Source organism: Lontra canadensis, unplaced genomic scaffold, assembly GCF_010015895.1.
Source record: "Lontra canadensis isolate GAN:19392208 unplaced genomic scaffold, GSC_riverotter_1.0 scaffold21, whole genome shotgun sequence".
Classification (NCBI taxonomy): Eukaryota; Metazoa; Chordata; class Mammalia; order Carnivora; family Mustelidae; genus Lontra; species Lontra canadensis.
This window is the reverse complement of record NW_022631015.1, coordinates 11,051,350-11,072,998: the sequence shown is the minus strand read 5'-3', so window position 1 is coordinate 11,072,998 and position 21,649 is coordinate 11,051,350. Positions and strand designations below refer to the sequence as shown.

The window sequence follows — 21,649 nt, the reverse complement described above, 5'->3', positions numbered from 1 at the left end:
CTCAGCAGTTTCTAAAATCACTGGCATATTTTATTCTTGGCTGAATTGAAACTAGGTAATAAACATACAAATGCATCATTAGAGATAAACTGAAGGAGAGTGACGTTTCTCCTGCTCTCCGAGCTTTTACGGTAATTTATGCCAAGGGATGCACATATCCTCACGCGGCTCACAACTCCTAAGCACAATGTTCCTTCTTCCCAACTCTGTTTGTGGGTTCAGAATCACAGCAGTGGCGCCCACCAAAAACACTGCAGTCCCTTCCAAGCCTCTGTGTATGCCACCACAGTGAGTAAAACTAATTTGGGTTGTTTCCTTTTGCCATAGTCCTTACCCGTCATGTCCAAGCACAGCTACAACTCTCGTTCAGATCCCAGCTTCAAGTTCAGATCACAGGTAAGGTCTCTTACTTCCTCTTCCTTCCCCGTTTCTCCCTTCTTCACTCCCCTGTTTCTTCCTTTCTTACCCCTGTACCTCCTCCCCTACTGAACCCATCCCTCCGTCCAGCATTTTCTGAGAATCTGTTATGATCCCGGCACTGTTTTATTGCTAGGAAGGCAGCAGTGGTGAAGACAGACAAGGCCCCTGCCCCTTCAGAGTTGTCTCTTGGTTCTTTATGTATAACTATATTCAGCTATTAAAACAAATTTTTCCATCAGACTGCTTTGTCCCTTGCCAACCCCATTCAAAACGATCTTACTTGTTTTCCATGGCCTGCGGGAAAAAAGCCCAAATTTTCTGGCTCTCCTTCCACGGCCCTCTAGGATCTGGTTCCACTGTCTTTCCAGCTGAATCTCCAGCTTCACTCTGCATGTCCTGTGCTTCGGCTAAACCTGAGCGCTTGCCCTACACCCCAGCTATGGCAGAATGGCCGCGGTACCGTATGATAGGGTTACAGGCTGCCTGCAGCAACAACGGAAACCTAATACAGAGTAACACAGAAAAACCAAACGGTGAGAGAAGAAAGGATGAAGAAACAGATGACAACATGGAAATCTAATACATGTTCTTGGGGGGAACAGTTTACTATACCAGTTCCCTCCAAATTAACCTCTCCATTCCCTTAAATCCCAGTACAAATCATAGTTGCACTTTATCCCACAACTGTTTTATGAATGTCCTATTAGTGCCACAGGACAGACACTGGGACATGGGAACAGGGCAAGGTATGCAAATCCCTCTGGGAAAAGGTGACTGCCCCCCACAAAAGGAGGCCTTTGAACTAGAGAAGAAGAGGACTGACTCTTACATCTGGGGGGCTAGGAACCAACCAGAAAGGAAGACGTCCTTCTTGTGCAGCAGTGAGCTGCCCCAGACACCAGGGAGCAGGCCCCAAGTGCAGGGCCATGTAAGCCGCTAAGATGCCCTAGTGAGGGCAGAAGTCCCCAGCAGCACGGAGAAGCAGCCCCGTGCAGGCAGAGCTGCATCAAGGAAACGGCCGTGGCACCCTCAGGTCTCAAAAGGATGCATCTAAGTCCTGGCTCAACCAGCACAGCAGGAACTGGGACCACCTCTCTGAACCCCAGGCAGAGGCGGGGCCCCGCTCCAGCGTCAAGGAAAGGCAGAGGGAAGGTCACCCAGGGCCTGTATGCTGGGCACTTCGGGCAGCACAGGAGGACAGCTGATCAGGGCTCGAGGACACTCGCATGTGGCCGATCCCCACTAGGTCAGGGGAGATTTGTGTCGTAACAAATTGTATTTAAGAAGAAAATGCGGTTTTACCTTGTAGTCCTCACAGATAACATCAAGGACCTCGGGGCTCTATTTTCACTTTTTTGATGACAATCATCACTGTCAAATCAGTGTGCCTGTCTCTCTCCCTGACTAGATCGGGAGTTCCTTTAAAGCAAAAACTAAGTCCACTAGAAAATAAACTCCCCCCTGAATTTCTGTCCCCTTGTCAATTTTCACAAGTTGTTCTAGTTCCCACAGAACCTTCCATAGCGAGTCTTTACAGAGAAGTACTAAAACTCTCCATTCCATGAGCCCATGAACGGATCTTTCCCTCCCAGGTGAAGTGTGATCAGTGCTGAAAATACCTTCCACGGGAGATGACACGAACGTCCCCTTCATCGTAAGAATAAAGTACATGCACAGTCAGGTCCTTAAGCAAAACAAAACCAACTTACTAGTAATCATCGCGCCGGTGACAGAAGCCAGAAATCCGACGCTGACAGCGATGAGTGAAATCACTCTCCCCTGCCTGTGTCTCTGCAGCATCACGAACATCAACACGCCCGCAGCACCGTGGACAAACAGGGACGAGAAGAGAGCCCACAGGAAGATCCAGTACCACATCTCTGAAAAGAAGAGCAGAGGGTTATTAATTCTGTTGGAAACAACCTAGACAATCTGGGTCAACGAACAGGGGCACACCCAGGCTTTGGAGGAAGGGTAAATGAGAGAACGGATAGAAAAGTGCCCAGTACTGTGCCTCACATGCAGCAACACTGACTAAACATTAACGGTGACCATCATCGCTGATGCTCGAGGGGGGAAGAGTTGAGCCTTCAACACATTACGGCGAAGACGCTCTGACTGGCTCTGTCTCCATCAGCGCATCTAACGCGTCCCTAACGTATTTGCAAATCTCGTGCAATAAAGTAACTGCTGTTTCAGACAGCATTTTCTAGTTTCTACACTAAATAACGGCGTTGACATTTTTGAAATCTACCTCTTAATTCAAATTGTTCCAGAAATCAACAATTTCATCTTTTATGATTTTGGGCATTTCAGGCAATTCCCCTCTTGGCTCCCAACTTTATATACTAAGGCATCACTCAGAATGGTTTTGTTTTTTGTTTTTTTTTTTTAAATTTCTTTGTCTCGCATAATTTTAATAGTCCTTACCCAGACCTTCCCAAGCTTCATTGTCCCTTCCTCAGAGTGTCCTTAATTACTGTTCACTGTGGTTTAGGTTACGGTCGATGAGCGCACCTTCCATGCTGTCTCTCTCGTGCTCGTTCCCTTTCTTTCTGGCTTCCTGCGCCCTCCCAGTCAACCCGTGCAGCTCCTAGAGGCTTGGCCAGGTCCTTGCATTGACTCCATCTCCCCGCCCAAGCCCGTGGTGAGGTACGTCAGGGGAGACAACTGATCCCAGGTGAGCCGCTCTTTCCCTTCCCCAAGAATTCTGGACTGGGCCCAAGGGAGCACCTCAGTCTTTGGGTGGCTGAGGGATCTCTTCATCACATGATGAGAGCCTCGGGACAGGACGAAAGAAAACTGTACCCACCAAAGACAAGAGACAACCAAATCCCTCATTCCAGTGATTCCTATGGCCTGCCACATCACCACCCTTAGTTTCCACATAACACCCAAGTTTCCTTGTCATAAAATTCCTTTTTATGTAAACAAGTTGTGTGACTTAGAGCTGGAAGAGCTGACAGCAGAACACTGGGATGTCACCTTGAGGATCATCCTTGGCAGGCCAACATTCCGTAATGCAAAATATCTATCTGCGTTAGCGTTCGCTCCCTATCACTGTAAAAGAAAGGTCAATGAAACAGTCATGAAACAGACAGAGAGAACAAAAATGGATGAATAAGAACAGATTTATCAGGTATATGCTGTTGGTGGGAATGTAGAATGGTGCTGCTGCCAGGAGAAGTAGAGTAGTTCCTCAAGAACTTGGAAAAAGAACTACCATGCGATCCAGCAATTCCGCTTCTGTGTATAGAGCCAAAGAATTAAAGGCAGCATCCCAAAGAGCGATCCGCACACCCGTGCTCATAGCAGCTTATTCACAGCAGCCAAGAAACGGAAGCAGCTCGAGTGTCCACCAACGGGGATGGTGCATACAATGGAATAGTATTCAGCTTAAAAAAGTAAAGAAACCTTGGGACATGCCACAACAGGGCTCAAGCTTGAGGACTTCATACTGAGTAAAGTCAGCCAGTCAGAGAAAACTACACATACTGTGTGATTCCATTCACATGAGGTATATCAAAAGCAGTGTAGTTCAGAGACGAAACGGAATGATGATTGCCTGAGGCTTGGGAAGAGGGAAACAGGTACAGAACTGCAGTTCTGCAAGACGAAAAAGATGTGGAGATCCGTTATACAACAGTGTGAAGGGACTAAACGCTACTGAACTACACACTTAAAATAGCTACCATGGGAAATTTTATGCGGTTTTTTTTTTTAACCACACTAAAAATAAACTTTTTAAAGTATGGATATAATTTTCAAAGATAATTATTTTCTGAGTCCACAGTCTCTCACGGTTGAGAAACAAACAGGGTTTTGGAGGGGTGAGGGGTGGGGGGTTGGAAGGGCCTGGTGGTGGGTATCACGGAGGGTACGTATTGCATGGAGCACTGGGTGTGGTGCATGAACAATGAATCTTGGAACACTGAAAAAAATAAAATAAAATTTAAAGTCATGACCATAAATGAGAAACAAATTAAAGACGTGTGGAGTGGGGCGCCTGGGTGGCTCAGTAGGTTAGGCACCTGACTCATGATTCTAGCTCGGGTCATGATCTCAGGGTCCTGGGATGGGTCCCTGCGTCTAGCTCTGCGCTCAGCGGGGAGTCTGCCTGTCTTCCTCCCTCTGTTCTCCCCGCCCCTGCGCTCTCCCTCTCTGAAATCAATGAATAAATAAATTCTTAAAAAAAAAAAAAACACCTCATTAAGGAAAGAAGGTGTGGATAGAAAAGGTAAATACTAGGGGTCTTGGGCAATAGAACTATTCTATAGTTTGACTGCAGTGGTTTTGTACAAGTGTACAGTTTTGTCACTCTGTAAAGAAATAAATACACACACATAAATGAGTACACCTATCCAAGTAATACTGGTGAAGTCTGAATAAGGTCCGTATCAAGGTTTTGATATTATACTGTGGTTTTCCAAGATGGTCTCATCGGGTAAACTGGGTAAAGGGTAAGAGGGTTCTCTCCACATTATTTCCTGCAAACACATGTGAATCTACAATCATCTCCAAGTGAAAAGCTCTTTTTTTTTAAAAAAAAGAGAGGATACACAGAAAACAGATTAAAAAATAAAATCATTTCAGCATGACAAATTCTTAAGAGTAACAATTAGATTGGACTCAGTTAATGTGAAATAATTTGAAGGAAGAGTCATCGGATATATTTTCCAATGTGTGCTGAAGGACCATGCATGCTTCTCAGTGGCATAAGAGACAGATGCTGGTCATTACGGAAAAGAAGACAAAGCTTGCCCTTCCAGCTTTCAGGAAAATAGTGTTTTCATGCTGTCACTCCCAAACAAATAGCTTCGATTTATAATAAATGCATTAAAGACAAAAAGCCTTAACCTGCTCAGAAGATATTTCTATCTTAAAAGATGTAATTTTTCAAAGTGAACCTAAAAAACTGGAAATATAAGGGAATAATAATATGAAGGCATTTTCATCAGGGGAGCTCTGAGACAAGAAGGGTTCTATAGCAACAGGCACATACTCTTAAGAAAGAAAACAACCGGGGCACCTGGGTGGCTCAACGGGTTAAGCCTCTACCTTCAGCTCAGGCCGGATCTCAGGGTCCTGGGATTGAGCCCTGCATCAGGCTCTCCGCGGAGCAGAGAGCCTGATTCCCACCCCCTCTCTCTGTCTACTTGTGATCTCTGTCTGTCAAACAAATAAATAAAATCTTAAAAAAAAAAAAAAGAAAGAAAGAAAGAAAGAAAGAAAAGGAAAACAATCATCTGCCTCGTATCCCAAGCCAACTCTGGTAGCTTACCAGATCTACCCCAGAAAGCACTTTTCTTCGTTGTCCTTGAAATGCAAATAGGGTGAAAGCATTCTTAACCATATTTAAGACTATGAGTGAGGGATTATTTGACATTATAAATAATGGTGTTTGTCTATTGACTAGATAGTTATTGGCCTCAACAATAAATTGGCCTGATCATTTGGAAATGTAATTTTTAAGTTTAATGTTCTATGAAGCCCCAAGATATCAAAGAATTATACAACTAAAATAGAGCCTCGAAGAGTCCTCTAGAGACCAGGCAAGGGTTATCCCTTAAGCAGACTGGGCATAAACTACCTAAACTTAAATTTATTTTCATATTTCTGTCTTTGTTAAAAAATAGTTATTATTTATCTTGGAAAAACTGAACTCTGCTGAGAATATCTATAGCTAACTTAGGCCTCATGTTATCACTATGCTTGTGAACTACCTGATGGATGCACATAACCTGGTCCGTGGACAGGCTTCTGAAGAACTCGATCTCCTCTGCATAAGCAAGTCTGTCTTAGGCCCTGCTCACTACTGGCAAACACAGGAAGCCTGCTGGGTTAGTTCAGGTGAAGAGAACTACAGGATCCTAAGCGGTGAGCAAGATCAGATGTCCAAGAGCCCTAGAGGAAGGACAGATGCTAGGAGGACAGGTATGGAATACCACCACCTTCTCTTCAACTGCCTAGGCCATACAGCTGATGTGGACATCCACAGGCCCAGTGTTCCTGTCTGCCAACGGCCCACCTAATCCATGCCTCCAGCAATTGAGCAACAGTGAGAGGAGGATAGGCCAGAGGAAGACTCGGCGCATGCTAAACAAGACGCAATACAAAATTTTAAAAATACAATGCACCAAACAGAAAATTCTGAAGCCTGCCATCCATACACTTACCTTAATTCACTGGAAGGAAATATTCCTTCTTCTTGGGTGCATCTCCTCTGGTTATTTTTCCCTATTCAAAGATTATGGAATCTTCACCGTAAACAAATTTTGCCTGAATTGTTGCACGGAGAACTGTGATGTGTCCCGGCCTCCAAACAATCCTAGAATAGCCCTGCTCCCAATCTGTATCTCTCATCAGCTCCTGTTGCCAAGTTGCTCAAAAATTATCTTCTGTGCTTTTGTTTTTAATCCTTGGACAAAATTATTTATGAGAAATGGTTTTCTCTAGATGTCTAAAATGTATTAACTGAGTAAAAACAAGTCAAAGAATGGTACATACTGTACAATCCTATTTGCTAAAAAAATGTTTATGTACAGAAAAAAAGCACAAACAGAAAACTTGGCAATGGCTATCTTTTTAAGATAAGAGATGGGTGATATTATTTTATATATCCTTTATATTTTTCAGCACCTACCTGAAATGTGTATATTTTTTTAATTTTGCTGCAAACATACTGTCTTTAAAAAAGTAGTTTTTCATTCTAAAATTCATCAATGAAGTTGCTCTACTAGGCCAAAGTTCCTCAACCCGGGCTGCTCACAAGAATTACCCTAAATTAAAGTAATCTCTGGAGGTAGGACCTAAAGAACAACACTGTCGTCAACTCTACCAAATAATCACAACATGCAATAGAAATCAGAATTACTACTCCATGCTAAAGTTACAGAAGAGATACTTATGAAAAAATCCCAAAGTCATAAAAACAACAAACCCATCTCATTAGACAAACAATGCTAAATGTATTAATCCTCTAGAGACTATCTCACCTTTCTACTAAAATCATTAACAGATACCAAACTCTTACTGTGTGCTCAAATACTCGAAGTCTCCAGCAGAAAATACCATGCCAGTAAGACCATATGTTGAAGCTGTTCATGATTTCTACTTTCTTTATAGAAATGGTCCACATTGTATGTTTAGATAGTCTGTGTTCACATTAGATTATCTCAAGCTTTGTTCTCATTCCAGCAAATCTGAAAGTATGGAAATCACTCCCCTTAGTTTCCAATATCAGTGACTTCTCAGTTTGGGGATGTATCTCACCTAGGTGACTTATTAGACTCTCAGGAAGATGATGCACTTATAATTTGAAAAAGTCCCCTAGATCAGAGGTCAGCAAAGTAGGGTCCATGAGCTGTAGCTGGCCCACCACCTGTTTCTGTAAAGTCCGTGAGCTAAGAATGGTTCCTACATTTTCAAGTGGTTGAAAAATCAAAAGAACTGTATTTCACACCTCAAAATTACACAGAGTTTGAATTTCAGTGTCCATTAAACTTTACTGAAACATAGTCAGACTCATCCAGACTCTTTATGGCTACTTTCATGCTATAAAAGTAAAACTGAGTAGTTATGACAGAGATCATATGGCCTGCATAGCTGAAAATATTTACTGTGGTACTTTAATTAATTTAATACAGTATTTTCATATATTAGCAAGAGCTGACACGTTGAGTGTTTTAGTTAATGATACTTCAATGGCATATATTCTAATAATTCAGGTTCTTCAGAGCACAGTGGGTAGCTGATGTCATGCGGAAGAGAAGCTTGAACAAGAAGGACAATGTCAAGGAAGGTCCCAAGAGAATTCACTGTCACATATGAATTTTTTAAGTAAATTTAATTTAACCAAATAATAAACACATTGGAGATGGCATGAGAGTAAAGAAAACAATCCACTGTCAAGAAATAAAGCAATTGATAGAACCAAATTGAGGAATGACCTAGACTTTACAACAAGCAGAAAGGGACTTTACAGTTACTATAATTTACATATTAAAGGCTTTCATGGGAAAGGTAGAAAATTCACATGAACAGATGGGGAATTTTAGCAGAAAAATAGAAATTCCAAGTAAAAGTCAAACGGAAATGCTTGAAATTTTTTTAAAAGTCAACAACAAAAACCATAATATCTGAGATAAAAAATTCTGTTAATGGTCTCCCCAATAGACCTGACACAGTTAAGCAAAGAATCAGTCAACTTAAAGATGGGCCAAAAGAAATTATTCAAACTAAAATATGAGCGAAAAAAAGAACGGAACAAAAGGAGGAGAATAAGGGAAAGAAGGAGATTAAGGGAAAAGAGGAATCATCCATCTAAGAGCTATGCAACAATTTCAAGTGGTTTAGCACACATGTAATTGGAGTCATAGAAGAAGAAGAAAAAGAGAATGGAGAAGAAAAATATTTGAAGATAGTTGAAAATTTCTAAAAATAATGAAAGAAATCACACCACAAATCTAAGACTCCCAGAGAATCTCAAGCAAGATAAAGACTTGCCAAAATAACCAAACCACAATAAAATAAAAATAAGCTACACACTACCTAGATACATCATAGTGAAATGATGAAAAATCAAAGATAACGGGAAATTATTGAAAGTAGTAGTAGGAACAGTTTACATATAGGAGAACAAAGATAAAAAGTATAGCAAACTTCTCATCAGAAAGTATCAAACCAGAATACACTAGAGTGACATTTTTTTAAAGACTGAAAGGGGAAAACAAACCCAACCAAAACAAAAACCCTGGAAAGGCAGGAATCTATATTCTGGAGAAATAGCTTTCAAAACTGAAGGTGAAATGAAGACTTTTTTCAAAAAGAAGAAAAGCTGGGAGAATTAATCGCCAGTGGACCTAAAAGACATATTAAAGGAAGCTCTTCAGACAGAAGGAATATGATAGTAGATGGAAGCTTAACTCTACACAAAGAAATGAACAAAAAAGAAAGGTAAACATAAAGGACATTTTTCCTTATTTTTAATCATTCTTAACATAGTAACTGGACTTAAAAATAAGTCACTGTATTCGTCCATTTGAAACCCCAATTAACATGGAAGTTGAAGCTACAGTAAATATTTAATAGCTATCTGCTTCTGCTTCTTAAAGAGAGGAAAAAACACTAGTTTTTAAATTCAAGGGTGATACTTTCAAGGTTTGCCTTAATTCACTGGCTTTCTCAAAGCTTATGGCAACACTTATTACCCACTTTCACTAAATTACACTTTTGCCAGCTAATTATATAATTTCAAAGTGTAAATTACAGTACTCATTGAATAGTAAAAGAAATTTCTTTAAAAAGCAAGTTTTTTAATTTAAAGCAATCAAAATATCACTGCTTTAAAGCAATCAGGTTAAGGCTACTTAAAATAGTTCAAAAACTGCTCTATATTCAATCCATAGTACTGTCTTCCTGAAAGATGTCACTCAACTTGTTCTTCCTTGTAATGGATTAGCTACTCAGTTACAAAAGCATAAGAATTAAATGTCAAAATCTGAATCTATTATGAAATTATAGCATTATACAATGATTTCAATTGTTCTTACTTGTATGCCCTCAAGTATCTTAAATTATACATGTCATACTAAAAAAAAGTCAGTAACAACATGTTTGTTTGAATCAGTCACTGATCTAAAAAATCTTGTCAGCAATTGATAAAATGTTTCACAATCTCATGACACAGTATTTCCAAGGGATATTAACACTGAACCCTGAAAATTGAACTTTTTACATCAATGAGCATAACGTATAATGAAATTCTCGATGTAATAAACTCCTAAAGTTAAATCTAAATACAGGACCAGATGAATGACAGATCAGAAAATAAAAGCACAACCAAGAAAATTTAGCAAGTAATGTGCATGCCTGGCCAGAGCGTCACACCTTGGATATCACTGACAATAATCCGGAGGAAGCAGTTACACCACACACGGATCAACAAAACGAAATTAAACAAAGACATAATTTCAGATACTGAATCCAGAGTTTCCTAAACCAAATTTTAAGAAGGCCCCATCCTAAGAGCTGTTAAATGGTGTTCACAGAGTATGGATTTTTCTAGGTCCTAAGCTTCACCTTACAAATCAGCCTATTAAAAATCTGAGGAAGCACCACTTAAAAATGAAAAATTTCTTAATTTTAAAGATTAAAGAAACAAGTTTATACGCAAATGGTAAGCATTTTCCTTAACTCATAGTTAACTAAACTTTTTTCTTTTCTTTTTTAAGATTTTATTTTATTTATTTGACAGAGAGAGAAGGAACACAAGCAGGGTGAGTGGGAGAGGGAGAAGCAGGCCCGCTGCCGAGCAAGGAGTGCAATTTGGGCTCCATCCCAGGACCCTGGGATCATGCCCTGAGCTGAAGGCAAACACTGAAGGACTGAGCCACCCAGGTGCCCCTAACTAAACTTTCCTCTCCCTACTTTCTAATTTCTAACTCAGCTTTCCCATAACATCAGCATGAGAATGGCTGGTATCAGATTGTATTACACACAAGGAACCTGAGCCTGGGAAACATGCGGCTTGTCCAACGTGCAAAAACCAGTTAGTCGCAGTCAAGCATAAGACTCAGTTTCTTGATCCATAAATGTAAGGATCCTACTGCTTCTTTAGACTCTTTATTTGCATACAAAAATCTGACAGAACCCAGATTATTCCGGAAGGAAGAATTCCAATAACTGCACATTATCTAAGTGTTTACATAAATATTGCTAATGTTAAATTCTCCCATATACTTCAGATCTAATATAGCTAAGCCATCTTGAATTTTCAAAATATGGTCATTTAATAGGAATTATTCTCCACAGCTAATGGTTCATATAAAGAAACATTACTAAAATATTAAATAGACTAAAGTATTAAAAATAATATTAAGGGGCGCCTGGGTGGCTCAGTGGGTTAAGGCTTCTGCCTTCAGCTCAGGTCATGATCCCGGGGTCCTGGGATCGAGCCCCGCATTGGGCTCTCTGCTGAGCAAAGAGCCTGCTTCCCCGTTCTCTCTCTGCCTATCTCTCTGCCTACTTGTGATCTCTGTCAAATAAATAAAAATCTTTTAAAAAAATAAATAATAATATTAATAATTAAGATTAAAAGATAGTCACTTTTTAAAAACTGGGTTTGAGCATCCTCCTGGAAATGAGTTGTTTATATTGAAAATTTAGTAAGTCTTTAGTTATACAAAATTCTCCGTATTAATTTGCTTTATATATCACAACATAGCTACAGATTGATCACCAAAAACTTTATTTTTAAAAATTTGGTGTTCCCAAACCTCGAGATCTCAATAACAAAATCACCCAGAACTAGCTAAAAATGTAGCTTCATAGACCCCATTCTCAAAAGTCCTCCATAAATAGGGACTGGAACCCTGGATCTGTACCTTTAACCCAACCCAGGTGATGCTGATAAGCAGCAAAGTTCGGAAACTATGCTGGATTAAAGTAATTCGTGGCAGGGAATGGGAGAGGGGAGCAATTTCATCATGAAAATCCAGTCCACAACACTGACAGAAACATCGCAGCTAGACATTGATATCTGAGAATAGTATACAGGTTCCTCCTGCTTTCCAAAATCTCCTATTATACCACTTCACTCTCACAAAAAGTCCTTCGAGATTATATCCCAAGATTTGTAAGAACAGGCAACTGGCCCCAGGTAAAAGTCTGGTTCTTCCTACTTGTACAAGGTTTGGTGAAAAATCTCCTCAGCTAAGGTTACTGGAATTCGATAATCTAATGAGACCTTTTTTCAAATGATTCCACTGCCACTGTTTATACTACTTTTACTTTTTTTTATATCACTTTTTTTTATATTGCACTTTTACTGCTAAAATACTTTGTCACGAAAAGCACAATTAGTCTATCATACCTGATATAACCACATACATTTAATAAAGCAGTAGGTTACACGGTCACTTCCATTATAGGAAAAAAGAAGCACACCAAACGCTTTGCATTGTGTCCAGTATGTAGTAAATATTCAATGAACATCACTATTTTAGAGCTTTGGTATTTATTAGAATTTTTCATCTGATACTGCAGTAAAGTCAACAAGCTATATAGTCTCGGGGCTCTCTTCCTACAGCTGATTTTTGTTTTAGTTGAGGAAGAGCTGACACACAGTGTTACTTTCAGGTACACAACACAGTGATTGGACAAGTCTACACGCTGCACTATGCACTCCACTCACTATGGCAGCACTGTCTCCATACAACGCTATTACAACACCATTGGCTATAATCCCTATCCTGTATCTTTTATCTGGGTGACCTATTCATTCAATAACCAGAGGTCTGTATTTCTCAATCCCCTTTATCTATTTTGACCCCCTCCATCTCCCTCCCCTCTGGCAACCATCAGGTGGTTCTTTGTACTTATGGGTTTGTTTCTGCTTTTTAATTGTTGGTTTGTTTTGGTTTTAGATTCCACATGTAAGTACCATCACATGGCATCTGTCTTTCTCTGACTTATCTGTCTGGCTTATTTCACTCATTGTAATATCCTCCAGGTCCATCCATTGTGTCACAAATCTTTCTTTTTTAATAGCTAATATTACACTGTACATATCTACCACATCTTCTCTATCCATCGATCTACCAGTGGATACTTGGGTAGCTTCCATACCTTGGATATTGTAAATAATGTTGAAATAACAATAGGGCTGCATGTATGTCTTGGGATTAGTGTTTTTATTCTCTTTGGGTAAATACCCAGTAGTAGAATCACTAGATCACATGACAGTTCTATTTTTAATTTTTTGAGGAACCTTCACACTGTTTTCCATAGCGGCTGCACCAGTCTGCATCCCCACCAACTGTGCGTGAGGATTCCTTTTTATTCCCATCCTCACCAACACTTGTTATTTCTTGTCACTTTGACTCTAGCTGGTCTGACAGATATAGGTGATACGTCATTATAGTTTTGATTTACACTTCCCTTATGATGAGTGACGTTGAGTATCTTTCCAGGTGTCTGTTGGCCATCCAAAGGTGTTCCTTGGAAAAATGACTATTTAGGTGCTCTGCCCATTTTTTAATTAGATCATTCATTTTTTTGGTATTATTTATATTCCTTTGAATAGCTTGGATATTAATCCCTTAACAGATATATCAGTTGCAAATAACTTCTCCCACTTAGTATATTGCCTTTTTGTTTTGTTGATGGGTCTCCTTCGCTGTGCAGAAGCTTTACTTTGCTATAGTCCCAACGGTTTAATTTCGCTTTTGTTTCCCTTGCCCAAGGAGACAGATCTAGAAAAATGCTGCCATGGCTAATGTCAAAAAGATTATTGCCTCTGTTTTCTCCAGGAGCTTTTCAGTTTACACTTAACTATTCTTAATCCCAATTTCCTTTCCTGGTTTCACTGCCTGCGCCCCACCCTGGACTCACCCTTCCTCTGCAGTTCAGGCTTTCTCTCTACAAGACAAATATCTCTAGTTATTTTGACTCCTCTTCCTGAATTATCTTACTTTTCCGGTCCTTCCTTTCAATCACCAAACAAAGCAAAGGTAAGTTTATATTAAGAGTCTATTAAAGCGTCAAAATTACAGCTCACACAGTCCGAAGACGTACCCCGAAATTGCTTTAAGAAATGTCATCTAGACCTCGGACTTGCTATTGCCAGAGGGTATGGATGAATCACACGGACGCATGATTCAAAGATAATGAGACAGAGACTAAGAAAGTAAGAACCCGTGGTTGACAATTCTGGTTTTTGAAAAACTACAGTAGCTTCATTCTCAGTAAGACATACAGGTAAAACTTCCAAAAAGTGAAAGCCTATAAAGTACAAATCATAGCAGCGCTCGTTAATGGGCTCTGTACCACATAAGAGTAAGGAATTTTTTCACTTGTATTGCAGAAAAACTTCCTGTAGTAGAGCATTTAGAAAGAACTTAATTCACTGGAAGCTAGGGAGCAGGGTACCCCCAGAAAGCTGCACACTTTCTTGGGAGCACATTGAAGGAAGATGCTGGCTATTCCCATGTGAGTATGGACAATTCCAACTACACAAAATGGATAAAAATTTTTCACCCCCTCACCTTTCTTTCTTTTTTTGCTGACAGTCAATATTAACACTAAAGTAGCTCAGCCACTATGAAGTCTAAAAGGGAACTAGAATAGTGTGTATGTATAACAGGAAAAATAAGCACATATATATTTTATCTGACCTTCATTCAAGCCTGAATTCCCAGCTTCTCCACATCTGTACCAACAGAAGAGGGGCACCTGACCCACATTTGCAACAGACACTGCAAAAGGAGATGAGCCTGAGGCCAGCCTGTGCCTTTTTTCCCAGGGACCAATTATCTTTTCCCAGTACCAGCCTCACTCTGTGTTTACACACGGGTTTAGGGATCCTGCGTTTTTCTGAGTAAAAAATTCTTCTCTAAATTCTTAGCAACTAAATTTGGGTCAGAACACAAAATTGGGAGCCAAAGTAGTTGAAGAAAATAAAAGTAAAGCAAAGGAATGTATTACACTGTAGGTTATTTTTTTAAGTCAAATTACCCATAAAACTGAAAGAGTACATGCATACTGACTATAATTTTAGATTGGGGAAAGGGGACTTAGAACATATGGAAAGAAAGAAAAACTATTTCATAAAGAAGGCATTTATCTCTACTTTAGTAAGCTGAAGAAGCATATAACCTACACACTGTTAATAATTTTGGAATCCTGTGAATTACACACTTTGGGAAGTGATGGATAGAGAAGAGAACTTTAGCAACAGTGATTAACAGAAGAGATGGAATTTCCAAGTACTAATCTGTTCTTTATGGAATCCCTGTACTAGTGTCTTCAGGAAGGAGAAAAAATAAATAGCAGAGCAAATTTCGTAGGATTTCTAAAGCTAAATATATCATAAATATGGATCACTAACTTTTACACAGGCAATGGCAACTTAAAATTTTGGGAAAGAAATATTATTCAATAATATCTTACATTTTCTAGTATCTTTTGTTTGCTGGACAAAAAGTAGTTCCATTCACATGTTATTAGGCTTATCAGGGCAAATAATGCTAGGCTATTCTTAAGTATCTTAAGATTTATCACCAGACATGCCTGAGTTAAAAATCTGGAACAAGGGGCACCTGGGTGGCTCAGTGGGTTAAAGCCTCTGCCTTCGGCTCAGGTCGTGATCTCAGGGTCCTGGGATCGAGCCCCACGTCGGGCTCTCTGCTCAGCAGGGAGCCTGCTTCCTCCCCTCTCTCTGCCTGCCTCTCTGCCTACTTGTGATCTCTGTCAATTAAATAAATAAAATCTTTAAAAAAAAAAAATCTGGAACAAAATGAAAGGCACAGAAAAGCATCAGTGAACATCATTTCTAGGCCTGCCTCTGTCCCTGAGTAACTGATTCCAGCCATGTTACTTTAATGATGTGATACATCAGTATTTCTAAAATGAAGCAGTCAAATTATGTAAGTTCAAGTTCTAAAGCCTGTTCTAATTTCTAGCTCTTATTTTCATTTTTTTTTTGAAAATACACAAGACTGTTTCTTAAAGATAAGGGTCTAAGGGAAAAAAAAAAGTCAATATAAAAACTTCCCTACTTCACCTTTGTTTAGGATAAAATACAAAGAGAAGAATAAATAACACCTGTTATTTATGTTAGTGTAAAGAAAAAATAGAGATGAGAACACACTCTCCTTTTGCTTAATTAACCAGAGTTCCTATTAACCAGATTTCTGCAATCCTTCCCACAATCATTTCTTAAATCCAAATTAATTTGGTTCTACACTATGCTCCTTTCTACCTGTTTCATTTCTAAGTTTATCATGATGACAAACATGTCTTCTGAGTTAATGTGTTAACATTGTCTGAAAAAAAGGGAATAAATTTTCATTTATTAGCTATCAGAGCTGAGCAAGTTACTCTCAGCTTCCATGTCTGAACCCATAAAGATAAACAATAATCTCTTTCAAGATTATCGAAAAGATCAAATACATGACGGCATGATAACAAGCACAGAAAAGTATATTTAATAAGCATTTTAAGTAGTTTTAGGATTAAGTAGTTTAAAGGTTCAACATCTAGCCATAAAATTTGCTTACACAACTCATCCCCTAGTTAACAGTATATTCACACCAACTAATGCAAGTAGAATGTTTAATTAATACAATTGTTAAGTATTATTTTAGAAATGCAATTCGATAAACACATATTGAGTATTTATATGTGCAGGTAGAATAATGCTAAAACTCTAGAATTTCATGATTACGACAATGACCCCCCCCAAACGCTCAGTCTGGAAGAGACAAATAAAAATTATAATTGGGACAATATAATAATAAAAGCACGTACATGGAGCGGAAGCAGCAGGGTGAGGTAAGTAACTCATTCTGCCGAAAGAAAGAGGAGGAGCGGAAGCAGGTGGCAAAGGGGAAAGAGTACATTTGCAGGCAAAGACAGGGGTTGCAAGTCCTGCTCGGCCACTCACTGGTGATATGATTTGGGGCAACTTCGCCTCTCTTCTCTGCAATTCTACTTTGGAAAGTTATTCTTAAGATCAGAAATAATATATGGAAAGTGTCTGCTACATAGCAGGCACTCACAAAGTAAGTGGCAGTTGAGTCTTGTCTTAGGACGTGTGTGTTTGTTTTGAATACACCAAATCCTAAATGGCACTATGGCGAGCATCTCTTGACTACTGACCAAGCTACGTATGGGATTACTAAGGTCACCAGCAGGAGAGGGCCACAGTGAATCACATCATGTCAAATGTTACCACTTCCAGAATCCACATTTTTTTAGAAATGGATTCCTAACATGTGGTCCACTCACCTGCTGGTGAAGCGTATTTCTGACCTACATATTCCTCTGTTTCTACCGAGACAAACAGCATTTTGCATAGTCAGGCTCGATATTTCCTAGAAGCGGTCCCCATGTTCCTCAGTCCCACCCAAGGAACTAGTTTTGGACTTTACGAAATGGCGAAGTCTGATGAGCAACTGACGATTATTAAGATTATATTAAGCGATAATGAGAGCTAACCCTGGGTTGAAACTATTATCAACCTACTGGTTGACTCATAGAACTGGAAGCCACTATAATGATTGGAATCCTAAAGTCAGTATTTTAGAAATACTGTTAAATCTAACCAAGTGGTAAGTTACATTTACACTACTCTATAGCTCCCCAAACTAATTATCTCTAAATAAATGATGAGCTAAGCCAGTCCTTACCAAATACAAACATATATTTAAGTTCTTACTTTTCACTTCAATCCTACAAACACTATTGATACAACATTTGAAATATGAACAGTAGATAAATAGAAGCAAAGCCAGAAGTAAGATAACGTAGGCTATCTCCAAGTTCAACTGAATCATGAAATGGTCTTCCTGTCAGTGTATTTTTTTTAGAAATAAAAATATGTTCCTGACCCTCAACCATCATGTAAGGTCAGTTTGTATCAAGTTAAATAACCACAGATTAAAAGGGAAGACACCATGAATCAATTGAGAATCTATGTTAATTTTATAGTTGCCGCATTCAAGAAAACCAGTGTCTTTAAATTCATTCTATGGTATAAAATTCTATAAAATTGTTCTCTACAGATATCTGAATTCCATATCATGCCAGATTTTATAATAAATATATACATATGTTACTATATTATAAGTGATACTCTATATTTATCATGTATATAATACACATGTGTATATAATGTCAGGACAGGTTATATTTGTAAAATACTCCTCACACTTAACAAGTTTGACATATTGTATTTTAAATGTTCCTACCAAATTTAGCTTTATACATTTGCAAGAATTAAATCCTGAGTATGTTTTTAAGTTTTTTCCCTGGGAAGCAGAGACTGAGGAGACACCACATTGCAAGTGAATCTCTTTCCTCTAACCACTAATCTTAAAGAGTATTTTTTAAATTCAGAAATCAGAGTGTAAGAATTTCCACGTTAACGCAGAAGTTTCTTCACAAACCAAACCTACAAATTCGATAAAAATGAGTATTACTGCTCACTTTTACAACCAAAATTGAGGTTAATTATTATAATGTAGTTAAGTCCAATTCCCTCTTGACAGCCTTGACGAATGAAGGGAAATGCAAAAAAAAAAAAAAAAAAAAAAAAAAATCAAATGTCACAGAAGCGGCAGCTTGAGGCCAGAGAGAGACAAGAGGGAGAAAATGGTTAAGCTGAAATGCTTAAAATGCACTAGATCTTGGCCCAAGCCCCTGACCCCCTATAACCTACTTCATCAGTCATCTAGGGCAACAATTTAACAGGTGAAGCAAACTGATCATGGTAAACAGAGAATTTAAGTCCTGCATCCGGTTTGAGATTTTCCAGAAAGAAGAGGATTTTAGCAGCAAGAAGCGGGGTGTGTATGCGCGCTTGCGGGGCCGGGGGTGTGGGGGAAACCAACGCTAACTGTGCCCGAGTCTCAGCACTAACGCTGTTCCGCGCGTACTACACAAGGCAGCACCGTCGGCGGCCCTCCCCGCGCCGGGCAGGAGGAGGGGGTCGTGGATTCTCCGCCCGCGATCAGGCCCCTCGGAGCGCCCTGGGAGTGGGTCGAGCGTCTGGCCCCGGGGACCCGCGTGGAGTGCCCCCAGTTAACACCTTCCTGGCCAGGACCTGGGACCGCCTGCCAGCCCTCCGGCGCGCACGGGGGTGGGGCGGCAGGAGCGCGGCCCCTCCTCGGGAGGGAGAAGGGAGGCAGGGGGCGGCACCGCATCCCGTCCCCACCCCGGGCGCATCAATTACCCGTGAGGTTCCTCAGCACCGTCCCGTGGGCCCAGAGGCTCAGGACCTGCTGCACCGACAGGTTGATCATGGAGTGGTCGCCCCCCTCCGCCTTCATCTTCCCCGGGGGGCGCCCGCCGCCCTCTCCTCGGGCGCCGGGTGGCGGCGGCGGCTGCGAGGCTCCGGGGGCGGCGGCGGGTGCAGGGCTCCTCCAGGACGCCGCCGCCGCCGGGGAAGGCTGCGGGGCGCCGGGCCGGGCGCTGCTGCTGCCGCCGACGGGCCTCCGGGGGGGGGCAGCTCAGCGCGTCTCCCAGGCAGCCCCCTCCCCGCCGGGGAGACATTGAGGACGGCGGACGGGGGAGGGGAGGGGGCCGGGCGCTCTCCCCGCGCGGCCCCCGAGCGAGGACTCGGGGCGGAAGAGGCCGCTGCCGCTCCCTCTCAGGGGCAGCCCAGCGCCGCGGGGGCCGGGCACGCGAGGAGGCCGAGGTCACGCAGGGAGGCCCGGGGTGATGGGCAGACGGCAGGTGCAGCCCCCGACGGGGCCCAGCTCATCACCGCCGGAGGACGAGGAGACCCGGGACCCGGAGGAGGCTGCGGCGGCGGCCGCAGCGGCACCTGCCGCCAGCCTGCCCACCCTCCGGCCGCGGACACTCGAGGAACCGCCCCCTCCACCCGCGGCCGCCGGCGGGCCGCTCGTGCGCGCGCGCACAGGTCCCCACCTCCCCCGCCGTCCCCGGAACCGCTGCGCATGCTCACTCTCCCCCCTCCCCTCGACCCGCCGCCCTCCGACTGCCGGCCGGCCCCCAAAGCCCTCCTCCTCCCCCTCCCCGCGCGCGCGAGCTCGGGTGGCTGACGGCGCCGAGCGTCGGCCCGCAGTGGGGCGGAGGGAAGCGCGGCCTACGTCACTAGCGCCACCGCCCGGCCCCGCCGCTGATTGGGTGCTCCGAGGGACCCACCTCCACTCCCTCCCCGCCCCCAGACCCCGGGCGCGCGCCTGGTGTGAGCTAGAGTCTTGCCCCGGGGCGGAGCTGGGGGCGGAGATGCTGAACCCGGAGCGTGAGGGGCAGCCCTGACCCACCTTGTGGGGAGCCGGGGTGCTCAAGCGCGTGTGATGGGTTCTGTGGCATTACAGCTCTTTGGCCTCAAAATGCTTTTAATAAAGATGTTTGCGTGCAAGTTGGGTTTTTTTTTTTTTTTCTTTTAAGGGTGTAAATATCTCAACGTTTTAGATGTATTAAAATTTGCGGTGTTTTTTGTTTTTTGGTTTTTGTTTTTCAAGTAAGCCAGCTGATCTGGCTAGGTCACAACCTGCAGAATATATTTCTAAGCCTCTAAAACAGAAATAGACCCGCTGTATCATTCATCCAGTCCTTCCCGCTTCAAGAATTTGGGCCTCCCGTGGCGCTAGCATTTGAAGTCACCTCTGGACCCAGGGATCCGGAGGTGTCCTACTCCTGAATGCCGTCCTCTAGTCTCGCTCTCTTTTCGTTGCAATATTCTTTTTATCTAAATTGTCAGAGCCTCCGTTGTTTTTTTCCCCCTACGACTGAAACCATACTCTCTTCCCATGGCTTGCTGCCTTTCTCTGTGTCCAACCTCACCCCGAGGAGCTGTCTGATTTACAACTACAGCAAATTCATTTATTAACTCCTCCTTGAAGGATGAAACCTTTTAATTTGAAAAATAAAAGCTAAATTTTGACGATAACATAAATATACACTAGGCAGCCCCCTCCTCCTCTCCAGCCTTTTTCAACTGCTCTGCTTTCTGGAAAAGAAAATCGACAAAGAGAAATAAAGAAGTTCATGTGTTAGCTAAATCACCAAGTATATTTGGCCAAAGCACAGAGGGATTGAAACACCTATAAGACAGTGGTCTTGGTGACCACTTTAAAAATAATTTTATAGGTATGTAATTGTCTGTTGTGTATATATATGTATTATCTGTTTGATATTACAACACAGGAAAGGGAAATTTTTGCGTTATTAATAGGAATTGAGCCAAAACTCACAATGTACAGTTTATCTTCTTCCTATCATTTAGAAGTATTACATCTTAATTAATTTAAGATTATACACTACCAGACTTAAAAGAGGCTTTCATAATTTTCTAATGCATTTTATTTTACAGGTAGAAAACTAATCCTGCAGAATTAAGTGATTGAACAGAGGTGACACCGCTCGAAAGTCCAGTTTCTGAATTCCTCGTCTATGAATTCTTTCTTGCAAATGACACTATCTTTCTCACCTCAGTAATTAACTCCATAATTTAAGGTTCTGAATGGGGAAGTGCAGGTTACCTTATGGCAACATTAAGAGACTTGGTATTATTTGGTTAGTGGTATTAGAGAACATGAGCACATCCCATGATGAAGGGTTTATAGGAACAGCTGCATTAAACTCTCACATCAAGAACTTTTAGTCAGTTTACATAGAATCAATTGGGGTTCTTCTGATTACACACTATTTAAACATGGTAGCATATATTTAAAACATTCAGGAGTTGGGGCAGTGCCTA

General features: G+C 41.5%; 1 protein-coding gene across 1 annotated transcript in view; it reads right to left on the bottom strand.

The window, feature by feature from the left end:
- The window catches only part of TMEM170B (transmembrane protein 170B), a 29,123-nt gene extending 9,873 nt beyond the window's left edge, over positions 1-19,250 (bottom strand). Inside the window, exons 1-2 of the mRNA XM_032861567.1 lie at positions 19,154-19,250; positions 2,130-2,300 (exon numbers count right to left, since the gene is read on the bottom strand). Coding sequence (XP_032717458.1) covers positions 2,130-2,300; positions 19,154-19,250 — 268 coding nt within the window. The remainder of the gene's footprint in view (positions 1-2,129; positions 2,301-19,153) is intronic.
- Between the last annotated feature and the right edge of the window lie 2,399 nt (positions 19,251-21,649).